Source organism: Mchenga conophoros, linkage group LG20, assembly GCF_057382185.1.
Source record: "Mchenga conophoros isolate Kocher_MC1m ecotype Shallow Benthic linkage group LG20, M_conophoros_male_GT1.1, whole genome shotgun sequence".
In the NCBI taxonomy this organism is placed as follows: Eukaryota; Metazoa; Chordata; class Actinopteri; order Cichliformes; family Cichlidae; genus Mchenga; species Mchenga conophoros.
In genome coordinates, this window is record NC_140545.1 from 35,911,427 (window position 1) to 35,925,988 (window position 14,562).

At 43.5% G+C, this 14,562-nt stretch overlaps 1 protein-coding gene across 1 annotated transcript; it reads right to left on the reverse strand.

Moving 5' to 3' along the window:
- Positions 1-1,537: 1,537 nt before the first annotated feature.
- Positions 1,538-12,358, reverse strand: LOC146551328 (uncharacterized). Its single transcript, XM_085261026.1, has 7 exons — positions 12,319-12,358; positions 7,480-7,815; positions 6,834-7,148; positions 5,913-6,038; positions 4,878-4,915; positions 1,848-1,964; positions 1,538-1,678 (listed from the first exon to the last, which is right to left on the reverse strand). The coding sequence occupies exons 1-7, from the start codon at positions 12,356-12,358 to the stop codon at positions 1,538-1,540; spliced, it is 1,113 nt and encodes a 370-aa protein (XP_085117152.1).
- Positions 12,359-14,562: the final 2,204 nt, after the last annotated feature.

Below are 14,562 nucleotides of genomic sequence, written 5' to 3' on the forward strand. Positions count from 1 at the left end.
TCAGATGAAATGAAAATAGCAGAACATCAAAGTTCCTTTTATACGATTATGAGGAAAAAACTGTTTCAGAGTTGCCCTCAGAGCAGGGAGCTCAAACACACAGATATTGACCTGATGAAATATAACACAGTTTGTCCCCTGAAGTGACTTTTTTGTTTGTTTTTGAGTGAAATGTTAAAATAAGTTCTATAAAAAGCCAAAAATGATTTAATATGAGCAGAGCACCAACACGCTGAGGCATCAGCTGTGTTAGTTCAGTGAGAGTCACAAACTCATGTGTACACTTTTTTACTTTGTTACATACGAACAAAATGACAGCAGAAGTGCAGCCACGTGTCTGGACAGACAGAGAGGAGCGATGTGTTTGTTTGGTAAGTGAAAGATTTCAGTTAAGAGTGAGAAACAAATGTGAAGTTTGCAGTTTTGTCTTGTTAAACAATATTTGCAATAAAAAAATAAATAAAAAACCAAATTTTCTGAAATATTTACGAGTGTTTTCTTCTTTGTTTGTTTTGTCCTACTTGAACTCTAACGTGGCCCTGCAATGAGAAGGGAGTGCCAGCAGTGACCAACAGCTCGTTTGAGGCCCCTCCCTCAGCAGCATCAGTCCCATCACAGCAACAGGGAAGCTCCACATGAAAATATTAGTGCTCTAGAAACAGGCAGATTAGTAACATAAAGCAGAATACAGATCTACAGACATGATTTCATTGTTGTATCATCATAATTATCATGTTGTGGCTAAACAACCTGGATAACATGATTTCCTTATTTGTCATGGTAAAGTGTCTCATTCAGACTAAAATCTCTTTGGCCAACAAATAAAAAAACAAGTGAAGAAACAAATTCAGCGACAAATGAACACAACGTCCAGATTCTACACAATAACATATCAAGAACGACAGCAAAAGCAGCCATGTTTCATGTTCCTGCTGTTAAACTCCTTCAGAGGAAACTGTTCCCACAGTGTCGGCTCCTTCTGGACATTATTCCAGGAAAGAGGGGGGAGCATATTCACAAGCCTTCATACTTCTGTTCCGACTCTGGAGACGAGTATTTGTAAATGACAGTTTATTGTTTTACAAACATAAGCTGAAAACTGCTTGTTTTGCTGATGTACAGTTGTTGACTTGGATATTTGTGAGTGGTTGAACGTTTGATTCATTTAATCTCGACACTCCTCCCTTCTAGATGTAGAAGGGAGGAGTCTTTTTATTAAGTAACTTAAGTTATTAAGTTCTAAAGTTGTTTCTAATCCTACTTGATGTTTAGTAAAAGGAGTTTTTCTGAAGATCAAACACACATAAAATGTATGATGTATGCACCACAATCTTCTCTGTGCTTTTAAAAAGATTTTGTTTTGACTGCTAATATGACAGATACATGAATTCTTCACAAATATGCAAAAACTAGCTTGGCCAGCTTTATGACTGGACGCTACTCTGACTCACTGCATCATCTTTTTTTGGCTTGGCTTTTAACCCAGACTAGAAATATTAATTTTATTTGATTTTTATTGTCTTTTCGATGTTCATGTTCAGCTCTGAGTCTGGAGAGTCTGGTCAGGGATTTTGAGTGTGGAGTAGATTTGGTCCTGGTCTCTGGTGGCTCCATTAAGGTTCTGGTAGTTTGAGGCTTTACATGTAGAAACTGGACTAAAGTCCTTAAAGTGCACTTTCTAAAAAACAGAAAAATATTCATTATTAATTATACAATCTGAATCTTTTCTAGAACATTTACACAGAGGCTGAAAGCAGCTTCATTTCATCCATTTAGAGAATCGTGGCAGCAACACTGAAGATGATCTGCAGTTAAGGACAGCAGATGATCTCTGGCATCCTACGTACTCGAGACACGGAGGAGACAACTTCATCGGTGTTACTACAGGAGGCGTTGCTGGGAGAGACACGGGCCTTGTTAAGAAAACTCAGTGCACTATGGGTGAGTTTGTTTGAGTCTGTCGCCTGAAAAGAGAGAAAAGAAGCCAATGAACAGAAGTCACTGTAGGAGAAATCTGCTCTCTTTCTAGTCCCTGTCAGGACTCTTGCTGCAGCATTTTGGATTAGCTGAAGGCTTTTCAGGGAGTTTTTAGGACTTCCTGATAATAATGAATTACAGTCGTCCAGCCTGGAAGTAATAAATGCAGAAGCCGAGAACAGCAGTGTGCTGTGTGAGAAACATGGATGAAAGTCTGCACCAGTGTCCAGAGCCTCCCACTACCACCACCAGCAGCTAGCAGCGGCCCAGTTGTAGGTGTTGTAGGTGCACTACAACCAGTCACGCAAGCCGCCCACCCAGGCTCCACACCCCCAGACCCCCATCAACTCTGGAGGTGAGAGACACGCACCCCAAAGCAGACGACCATGCACAGGGATAGGGCAGTGGGCCTGCAGGAAGGACCCCAGGACTGCACTACGCAGGGGGCAGATCAAGTAAAATAGAAGTGAAGAGAGCGAAGCCGGAAAGAGCCGGCAGGATCAGCCCACTCTCGCTCCTCTCCATGTCCAACTGCTCCACATATCCAGGGCCACTTCCACCCCACCCACAGCCAAGAGCCAACACATGACAGAGAAAAAAACAGCCCCCTGCATGACTGCCAAGGTATCCACCCCCAACTTAGCAAACCACCCCTCATACATACACCAAGGGCGACACCCAGGACCAACCCACTCCTCTGACAACCACTGTGGGCCAGACACCCCAAGTATGATACTGAGTGAATATCATCCATAGACCTTTTTCTTTTAACAAAAAAATATTTAATTGGATAAATAATTATACATTATATACAGTGGGGCAAAAAAGTATTTAGTCAGCCACCGATTGTGCAAGTTCCCCCACTTAAAATGATGACAGAGGTCAGTAATTTGCACCAGAGGTACACTTCAACTGTGAGAGACAGAATGTGAAAAAAAATCCATGAATTCACATGGTAGGATTTGTAAAGAATTTATTCGTAAATCAGGGTGGAAAATAAGTATTTGGTCACCTCAAACAAGGAAAATCTCTGGCTCTCACAGACCTGTAACGTCTTCTGTAAGAAGCTTTTCTGTCCCCCACTCGTTACCTGTATGAATGGCACCTGTTTGAACTCATCATCTGTATAAAAGACACCTGTCCACAGCCTCAAACAGTCAGACTCCAAACTCCGCCATGGCCAAGACCAAAGAGCTTTCGAAGGACACCAGGAAAAGTATTGTAGACCTGCACCAGACTGGGAAGAGTGAATCTACAATAGGCAAGCAGCTTGGTGTGAAAAAATCAACTGTGGGAGCAATCATCAGAAAATGGAAGACATACAAGACCACTGATAATCTCCCTCGATCTGGGGCTCCACGCAAGATCTCATCCCGTGGGGTCAAAATGATCATGAGAACGGTGAGCAAAGATCCCAGAACCACACGGGGGGACCTGGTGAATGACCTGCAGAGAGCTGGGACCAAAGTAACAAAGGTCACCATCAGTAACACACTACAACGGCAGGGAATCAAATCCCGCAGTGCCAGACGTGTTCCGCTGCTGAAGCCAGTGCATGTCCAGGCCCGTCTGAAGTTTGCCAGAGAGCACATGGATGATACAGCAGAGGATTGGGAGAATGTCATGTGGTCAGATGAAACCAAAGTAGAACTTTTTGGTATAAACTCAACTCGTCGTGTTTGGAGGAAGAAGAATACTGAGTTGCATCCGAAGAACACCATACCTACTGTGAAGCATGGGGGTGGAAACATCATGCTATGGGGCTGTTTTTCTGCCAAGGGGACAGGACGACTGATCCGTGTTAAGGACAGAATGAATGGGGCCATGTATCGTGAGATTTTGAGCCAAAACCTCCTTCCATCAGTGAGAACTTTGAAGATGAAACGAGGCTGGGTCTTCCAACATGACAATGATCCAAAACACACCGCCCGGGCAACAAAGGAGTGGCTCCGTAAGAAGCATTTGAAAGTCCTGGAGTGGCCTAGCCAGTCTCCAGACCTCAACCCCATAGAAAATCTGTGGCGGGAGTTGAAAGTCCGTGTTGCTCGGCGACAGCCCCAAAACATCACTGCTCTCGAGAAGATCTGCATGGAGGAATGGGCCAAAATACCAGCTACTGTGTGTGCAAACCTGGTAAAGACCTATAGTAAACGTTTGACCTCTGTTATTGCCAACAAAGGTTATGTTACAAAGTATTGAGTTGTATTTTTGTTATTGACCAAATACTTATTTTCCACCCTGATTTACCAATAAATTCTTTACAAATCCTACCATGTGGATTCATGGATTTTTTTTTCACATTCTGTCTCTCACAGTTGAAGTGTACCTCTGGTGCAAATTACTGACCTCTGTCATCATTTTAGGTGGGGGAACTTGCACAATCGGTGGCTGACTAAATACTTTTTTGCCCCACTGTATACAGACACCATGTAGATGTAAAGGAACGTTGGAGATTGGCCTATAATTAGCTAAGACTGCTGGGTCTAGAGATGCTTTTTGAGTAAAGGTTTAACTACAGCCAGCTTGAAGGCCTGTGGTACATAGCCGATCATTAGAGATAGGTTGATCATATTTAAGATTGAAGCATTAATTAATGGCAGGACTTCTTTGAGCAGTTTTGTAGGAATGGGGTCTAAAAGACACGTTGATGGTTTGGAGGAAGTAATTATTGAAGTTAACTCAGAAAGATCAATTGGAGAAAAAGAGTCTAACTTAACATCAATGGTACTAAGAGTAGCTGTAGATAATATTACATCTGTGGGATGATTATTGGTAATTTTTTCTTTAATGATTGAAATTTTATTTGTGAAGAAATTCGTGACGTTTAAACTTTTCTTGTTTTGACTTTTCTTCACTGGACTCTTGAACAGTTTAAAAGATTCAAAGTTCCCCAAACTCACCTCTGTGACATCAGCATACTGTGTTTCCACAGGAACATCTGAAAAAAGCACAAAGGTGAGTTTAAACTATTACAGGTGAAAGGTCAGGTGCAACTGGTCCCTGCAAATAAATCCTGATGTCTTGAAATGTTCATCTGTTCACAAAAACAGTGAGCAGCAGCATTTCGGACAGTCATCAAGAGGACAAACCACATATGTGCCAGAAAAGCTTGAAAATGAAAACACTTCAAGAATCCTGGTTGTTTAAATGCTTGAAGTTGCTGCTGGTGCTGCCAGTGTGGGATTATTCAATTCTATAACTTAACCTGAATTCAGTTTGGACCTTCAACAAGTAACTGTCAGACTCAGGGTCCCTGACAGTTATGAGCAGTTATGGACGTGTATTTCTGGTGTTGCTGTCTCTCGTCTTCCTGGTTTCTGGGTTTGTGTGTGTGTGTGGGGGGTGAGGGGGTGGGGGGGTGGCACTGGCCACACCTTAGGACCTCACACACCTGCTGCTGATCAGGCTCATCGGGGGAGCTACTTGAGAGAATGATGGAGCTCCCACCGGTGCAGGATTGTTGCATGAGACTCCACGTTAGTGTTGTTAGTGTCAAGTGCAGCGAGTGCATGCCTGCAGTATTTTAGTCTCCTGACAGCTGCCTCTAATGCTTCCTGCAGGAAGAGCGTGGAAAGCCAGAGAGCAGCGAGCACGGGGAGTGCAGACACATGGGGGTGGAGAGCACGAGGCACGGACTTATTGAGGAGGAAGACACAACATGGGAGTCAGGGGAATCAACGGGATTATTTATGTGAATATTTACTGCACTGCAAATAAGTCCAGCATTTGGGTCCTCCTTTCCCCACATCCCCACGGTCGGCCAGCGCTAACCGTGACGGAAACACACTGCATTTTCAAATCTTCTATGGGAAAATATTCTGAATACAAAAAATGTGTGTTTCCAAAACTTTATTTAACTGTAAAGAGACGCCAATGACTGAAATGTTCATTACTGTGAGAAATGGAAAGTGTCATCCGTGCTCCTGTTGTCTCACCTTTTCGTTTAGAGGATCTTTTCTTGTAGAATATCAGCACAGACACTGAGACCAGGATGACGCTGACCGTCAGAGTCAGGCCCACATACAGCCCATGCTGGTTCTGTCCAGTTAATGATGGGATGACTGGTGAAAAAGATCAGAGAGCTTTAGCTGTGGTTAGATACGTGATCAAAAATAAATAAAATAAATAAAAATCTAGACAGAAACCCCAGAGGAGAAAATAAAGGAAAAAAATGTGAACAACTTCATTTTCTTAATTTTCTTCACAAAGACTGTGAAAGTGATAAATTAAATAAATGTTATTTATCTTTTATATACAGATGCCTGAAACACTAACAACTGCAATGATCAATAAAAATATTATTTAGCTACCAGAGACGTTAAAGTGGACGTATTCTGCTCATACAGCTTCCATGTATTTTTATTCTTGGTCTGTACTACAGTAACTTTGTGTTTTTACAGTTGAGCCTCGTGTGTTGGAGCAGCCCATCAGATCATTCTCTGTCTGAAACAAGCTGTTTCATCACTTCTCAGCTTTACATCTTCTTTTGAGGCTGATCCTCAAAAACAGGAGATTTGAAAGCAGGTAGACGGGGCTTCTGTGACCACGGCAAAGTCTCCATAAGGCTTCTCCACTTTATTTTACATTGTACAGAGTAGAAAAACTCCAAAAGGTTGATTCTGTTCATCTGCATGTAACTTTTTCAGTGGGAGAAACAGTCTAACACTCAGAGCAGTCTGCAGCCTGAGCTGTTGGCTCACAGGGATCACTGTACAGACACTGAGCTCATTATTAGAAACTTTGCTCGTGTTCAACATGAACATCCACCACTGGAACAGCAGATATATGACAGGAAATAAGGAACAGCTGAACAGCTCCACTCTGACAACATTTGATTAATGTCAGTAAAAACTCACCGTCTGTGACAGTGACCTCAAACTCTCTGGATGAACCACCCAGGTAACATCTGTACCGTCCTGAGTCAGACTTGGTCAGCTGTGTGATGCTCACATACAGAACTCCTGGATCTGTATGTGAAGCATATCCAATGTTGTATCTGCCTCTCTGAGCTTTGACATTATCTGTTTGAACAAGAATGTTTTCTCCTACACACTCTCCCCTGCAGAAGAACCCTCTGTTTCCAGGTTGTTTAAAGGAACATCCGACTGTGAGAGAGCTTCCAGTTTCTTTATCAAAGTGTTTCAGCTGATCATCGTTTCCATCCAGCAGTGCTGTTAAAGAGACAAACAATCAATAGTTACTATCAGTGCTGCAGAAGCCACTGATGCTGCTTCATAATCTGCACATTATTAGATTTTAATAGATTAGATTACAGTCTTATTTATTACTGAATTATCAGCTTTAAGCACAGTGAGAAAAAAAATCCTTATTTGCGACCGATTTATTCCTTCAAAATATTTCAATACCAAAGTTTTCCAGATTTGAGATTTTTATAAAGAACAAACTTCAGCTTCTTTAAACCGTCAGCAGCTGTCAGTGAAAACTCAAACTTTGCTTCAGGAACAGAAACTAAACATTTCCACAGCTGAAACAGAAACTCACCTTCAGCAACAACGATCACGAACCGTTCGTATGAAGCTGATGATGAAGATCCAGCCAAACCACAGCTGTACTGTCCAGAGTCAGACTCAGTCAGCTTTGAGATGCTCACATATAAACCATAAACTGATTGTATTTCATATTCAATGCTGTATCTGCCTGTTTGAGCTCTGACATCAGTTGTATTAATGAGAATGTTTTCTCCTTCACATTCTTCTCTGCAGAACATCTTCCATGTTCCAGATGATTGAAAAACAAGAGGAACTGTAATATTTCCTCCAATGACTCCATAGTGAAGAATCTGAGCATCGGTGACTTCAGGGTTTCCATCCTGCAGAGCTGTTGGAAACATGAACCATCAACAGTTACTGTTTGTACTTCCTGTAAGAAGCTGCAGTCTGATCACAGCATTCACACACAGACACACTGAGAGCAGAGCTGACTCTTGGGCAAAGGCCATGTCAGCAGCCGCTTCAAGCGCCACCTGCTGTAACGGGCTCTGCTGCAAGTTTAAGAACAAAACAAACAAACAAACAAAATGAGAGCATCAGTGAGCAGAGAGAGGTGGAGTTATTTTATCAGCTGTTTCTAAACCATAATCTAAGGTGCCAAACAGCTGGACTGTGAAAAAGTTTTTATTAGAATATTAGTGTCTACAATGGAGGGGAACTTTTGTAAAAAAGATTTAAAATATCATATTTTATAATTAAAGTGACAAAATATTTTAAATGACCAGTCTATTAAGTCCGGAGTTCAATACAATTCAATTTTATTTATATAGCGCCAAGTCACAACAACAGTCGCCTCACAGTGCTTTATGTTGTACGCTTTATCCTAGGTACATAGAAAATCCCCAACAATCATATGACCCCCTATGAGCAGCACTTTGGTGACAGTGGGAAGGAAAAACTCCCTTTTAACAGGAAGAAACCTCCAGCAGAACCAGGCTCAGGGAGGGGCGGGGCCATCTGCTGTGATTGGTTGGGGTGAGAGAAGGAAGACAGGATAAAGACATGCTGTGGAAGAGAGACAGAGGATAATAACAGATATGATTCAATGCAGAGAGGTCTGTTAACACATAGTGAGTGAAGAAGAAACGCCCAATGCATCATGGGAATCCCCGGCAGCCTACATCTATTGCAGCATAACTAAGGGAGGATTCAGGGTCACCTGGTCCAGCCCTAACTATATACTACATATTTAAATACTATATATATGTAAAAAAAACACCCAGCACGCCCCTGCGGGCGGTTTATCCTTCAAGCTCGGGTCCTCTACCAGAGGCCTGGGAGCTTGAGGGTCCTGCGCAGTATCTTAGCTGTTCCCAGGACTGCGCTCTTCTGGACAGAGATCTCTGATGTTGTTCCCGGGATCTGCTGGAGCCACTCGCCTAGCTTGGGAGTCACCGCACCTAGTGCTCCGATTACCACGGGGACCACCGTTACCTTCACCCTCCACATCCTCTCGAGCTCTTCTCTGAGCCCTTGGTATTTCTCCAGCTTCTCGTGTTCCTTCTTCCTGATATTGCTGTCATTTGGAACCTGGAAGTCCCACAGGATCTTAGCTCGGTCATTCTCCACCACCCTTGGGGGCATCTCCCATTTTGACCTCGGGACTTCCAGGTTATACTCGGCACAGATGTTCCTGTACACTATGCCTGGATATCAGCCACCTCCTCTATCTGCCGGTGGTACATACCGTGCAGGGGCCTGTCCTTCCATGATGGTTCCTCGTTTCCCTCCTCTTTCTTGGGTTTCTGCTGCCTGAGGTATTCACTGAGCACTCGGTCAGTTGGGGCCATCTTCCCAATGTATTCTTGGATGTTCGTTGTCTCATCCTGGACTGTGGTGCTGACACTCACCAGTCCCCGGCCCCCTTCCTTCCGCTCAGCGTACAGCCTCAGGGTGCTGAACTTGGGGTGAAACCCTCCATGCATGGTAAGGAGCTTTCTTGTCTTTATGTCAGTGGCTTCTATCTCCTCCTTTGGCCAGCCTATTACCCCAGCAGGGTACCTGATCATGGGCAGGGCGTACGTGTTGATGGCCCGGATCTTGTTCTTACCATTCAGCTGACTCCTCAGGATTTGCCTGACCCTCTGCAGGTACTTGGTGGTTGCAGCTTTTCTAGCGGCCTCTTCATGGTTCCCATTTGCCTGCGGGATCCCCAAGTACCTGTAACTGTCCTCTATGTCTGCAATGTTGCCTTCTGGTAGTTCAATCCCCTCAGTTCTGACTACCTTCCCTCTCTTTGTTACCATCCGGCTACACTTCTCCAGTCCGAACGACATTCCAATGTCATTGCTGTATAGCCTGGTAGTGTGGATCAGTGAATCGATGTCTCGTTCACTCTTGGCATACAGCTTGATGTCATCCATGTACAGGAGGTGGCTGACAACTGCTCCGTTCCGTAGTCGGTATCCGTAGCCAGTCTTGTTAATGATCTCACTGAGGGGGTTCAGGCCTATGCAGAACAGCAGTGGGGACAGAGCATCTCCTTGGTAGATCCCGCACTTGATGGTGACTTGTGCTATGGGCTTGGAGTTGGCCTCTAGTGTTGTACGCCACATCCCCATTGAGTTCCTGATGAAGGCTCTTAGGGTCCCCTTGATGTTGTACAATTCTAGGCATTCCAGTATCCAGCTGTGGGGCATTGAGTCATAGGCCTTCTTGTAATCAATCCAGGCAGTGCACAGGTTGGTCAGTCTGGTCTTGCAGTCTCGGCTGATTGTTCTGTCTACCAGTAGCTGGTGTTTTGCGCCTCTGGTATTCTTGCCAATTCCTTTCTGTGTCCCGCTCATGTATTGACCCATGTGCCTGTTCATCTTAGCCGATATGATGCCTGACAGGAGCTTCCATGTAGTACTGAGGCAGGTTATTGGTCGGTAGTTGAAGGGGACCGGTCCCTTCTTGGGGTCCTTGGGGATCAGGACCGTCCGACCTTCGGTTAGCCATTCCGGGTGTCTCTCGTTAACTAGCAGCTGGTTCATTTGTGCTGCCAGGCACTCGTGGAGTGCAGTCAGCTTCTTCAGCCAGTAGGCGGGAACCATGTCGGGCCCTGGTGCTGTCCAACTCTTCATACTGGAGACCCTTTCTTGGATATCTGCCACTGTGATGGTTACTGGACCCTGTTCAGGGAGGTCGCTGTGGTCAGCCCTCAGATCCTCTAGCCACTGAGCATTGCCGTTATGGGTTGCATCCTTCTCCCATATGCTCTTCCAGTATTGCTCCGTCTCCAGCCTTGGTGGTGCTGTTCTCTTATTGTTCCCTTGCCACTGAGAGTACACCTTTGCTGGTTCTGTGGAGAACAGCTGGTTTATTCTCCTGCCTTCTATCTCTCTGGTGTACCTCCTCAAGCGGCTGGCCAAGGCTGTGAGTCTTTGCTTGGCAGTTTCCAAGGCCTCAGGTATGGACAGCTTGCTATACTTCTTAGGCACCTTATTTGTCGCACCTTTCTGCAACTCCGTTAGTTGGCTAACCTCCCTCCGTGCTACTTTGATCTTGCCCTCTAGCCTCCTTCTCCATGGAGGGTACTGCCCCTTGTCGCTGTTCAACTTGTAGCCAAGCATCTCACTGATCACTGCTGCCGTATTGTAGATCAGCTTGTTAGTGTCGGTAATCGTGGTTGTAGGTATTGCCCGTAGTGCTGCATTAACATCATCTAGCAGACCTTCTGAGGGTACTTCACGTAATCTTGGTAACCGGCTACGGGGGATCCAGGTTTCAAGCTTGGCCATGATCCTATATATATATATATATATATATATATATATATATATATATATATATATATATATATATATATATATATATATATATATATATATATATATATATATATATATATATATACATATATATATATATATACATATATTTATATATATATACATACATATATATATGTTAAGATTAACAATGGCTAACACTGAGCAGTGCTGATTTTCTAACACTGGAATATTTCTAACATTTTGAGTTATTTTCCAGACACTTCCAATTTGTCCATTTACATGCACAAACTGGAGTCTATTAGATAGATATGATACAAACCACTGCAGTGCAGTACCTGTAATACCTACAGCATGTTCTAATCGCTCTAATAGGATATTATGGTCGACAGTATCGAACGCTGCACTGAGGTCTAGCAGGACAAGCACAGAGATGAGTCCACTGTCAGAGGCCATAAGAAGATCATTTATAACCTTCACTAAAGCTGTTTCTGTGCTGCTCTGAAACACGCTCACACCACCTGACATTCACAGGCAGGCTCCCATCCAAGTCCTATCCAAGCCCAACCCTGCTTAGTTTTTGAGATCAGATAAGATCGGACATGCTCAGGGTGGTATGGCCATAAGCTGTTTATCTCCCAGTTCCCTCACTGGGCTGGTTACAGTCATTATGCAAATGTACTGTTTATAAGATTGGGGAGTCCTGCAGTCAGCTGAGACTGAAGAGGTCACCTGGATGAGTGACGAAATGTTTCTCCCACAAAACGCTACGTCCAGATGAACAGAATCAGCTGTTTGGGATTTCCTTACCTGGATGGTTGAGCATACATCAAGATATTTATTCACTAAATTAATTGGTAGGTTAATCACTGATTATGTTTTAATGCTACACCTATTTGCCATCAGTTGCATCCCTAAAATAAAGAAAGCTTTAAAAATCAGTGAAAAAGAAGCAGAACGATAACCACGGTGGCACAGAATGAGCTTTGTATCCCAGCAGTTACCAAGAAGGGAAGAAGCTGCCCATTAAAGCAACTCACAGCTGACTGAGATGACCATGTGTAACAATAAGAAAAGTAAGAAACATAAGTGCCACAAAAATATGCCAATATACTCACAAACGAAGAAGAAGTAGATCAAACTGTGAAGGGTGTTCATAACGAAGCTCTGATGGTTTACTGTTTCATTGGAGCTCTGTTAAAAATCTCTTGCTTTGACTCCTCTCTCTTTCCACTCCTCTGAACACATACGTGGTGGGAGGGACTATGAAGGACCCAAGAAGAGGATGTGAAGAAACAAACTGACGATGTAGAAACAGAAATGAGTCAGAGGTTTATGCATCTGGGCTTGAGGTTCACTGCTCATTCATGTACACTTTGCAATTACACTGTTATTGAAAGTGGATCGAAGGGTGTAAACTTCTGCAGTGACAACTTAAAGAGTGATCATGGGTCCAGCTTGTTCTGCTGTGCAGCACTGGTGTCATGTATAACCAATGCAAAAGCTACTGGAGAAGGTACCAAGGCCAGTATTCATAAAGCTGCCTGTAGTTAAACCAGCTCTCAAGGTTGAAAATCTTACAAAACTCTTAAAATTATCATGTTTTCCATGAATTTCAATTTAAAGTTTAGCCTCAATTCTGTAAAAAGTGGATTCTTGTCGATATTTGCACTTTGCACAATAAAGTTAATCAATCATTTTAGATTTCTAGAATCAATCAGAACTAATTTAATCATCAAGACTAATTGAATTGTTAACGCAGTCATATCAGTATTTATGGTTCTTAATGTTAAGTCTTTTATGTCTTTATGCATCCAGGTAAGTAAGACCCAAAAGGCTGCATTTGATTTGCAGTACCTGGCTCTTACTTATCCATTTAATTCCTGTGGTAATGGTGTAAGGTTTCATACAGCTGTATTTTGACTTTATTTTTCTCAGATAAGTAATGTAATATGTCATATTAACCTAACTTCAGATCAGCTAAAGAAAGTGAGCGTTGTCAGTTTGCAGTCAGGTGTCAGATGACTGATGTTTTCTCATGGACTATTTCATTTAAAATACAGGAGAAAAGGGAGGGTGGGGGTAACACCAGCAGCTGCATATGAATATCAGCATGTGAAACTGATTCATGGTTAGAACAAAGAGGAACGAAGCTTATTTTTCGCAGCAATGTTCTCATTTATGTTGTGGTTGTTCTTCTGAATTGTAACTTCTCTAGCAGAGGTTGCTGGCATTCATTGAATTTCCAGAATGTTACTTCCTTCATTTTTATTAGGTTTGTAACTTTTTATTTTCTTACATCTTTGAAACTGTTGGCTGTTTTTGAAAGCTACCAAACATTATATCAAGTGTGCAGAAAAATACAACTCCACACAAACAACAAAAACAGAAAGTAAATGCACAAATAACGTGTATCAGACCATAAGATTTTAATTTGTTCAGTGCTGCAGCACACACAGTTTTCAGGTGTTTGTTGTGTTGTCTCTGACATCAGGGCTTTGACTTCTACACCTCCTCCACCTCCTCCCTCTTCTGAAGGAGCAGCTGCTAACTCCACTGAGAAGCCCATGAAACTGGGGAGGCTACCCGAAGCCGGCCGGACATCGTCGCCCCTAGTGTCCTCTACATCCCACCCCTCAAACCCCTCTCATTTCCAGGTTGAGGTAACGTTTCACCTGAAACACCAACAGTTCTCCTCTTGAGGCTCTCCGAGACCATAGCCAGCTGAAAACTTCATCGACCAGAACTTAGCTGGTCTACTCCACGTCCAACTAAGCCTACCCCATTCAGTTCCAGACACAGCATGTCCATCAGGGACCACCAGGAGGAGATCCAGTTTCTTTTTTTCTCCACTTCCTCTCCTCTCATTCTGTGCTATCCCTGGCTCTGTTGACATGACTCCCATATCTCCTTGTCATTGTGTCAGATCTTGGGCCGGGGTCTCCAGTGTCTACATTGTTGCCTCTTTCCTAAGACCAGAATGGATTCCACAGAAGCTCCTCTTCCAGAGCCCATTGGCTGGACAAGATCCCTCAGGTCTATCACGATCTCTCCAAAGTCTTCAGTAAGAAGCGACCGTCTACCTTACCCCCGCATCATTCCTACGACATGGATATCAAGCTCCTCCCTGGAGCAGCGTGCGTCAGCTTCCGCTCACCTCAGGTGCTGCAAGTGTTTCTTCACTTTGTTCATTCTCTCATCTGTGATCAGTGCACGGGATGTTACTAAAGTAGCTGCGTTCCTCTTGCAACCCATTGTTAACCTTTGCCGCATGTGGCTCTAGCCAGCACGCTACACGGGCGTGCCAATTTATCAAAAACCATCCATGCGTTTTCCCCAGATCGTGACATTTATGTGCAATG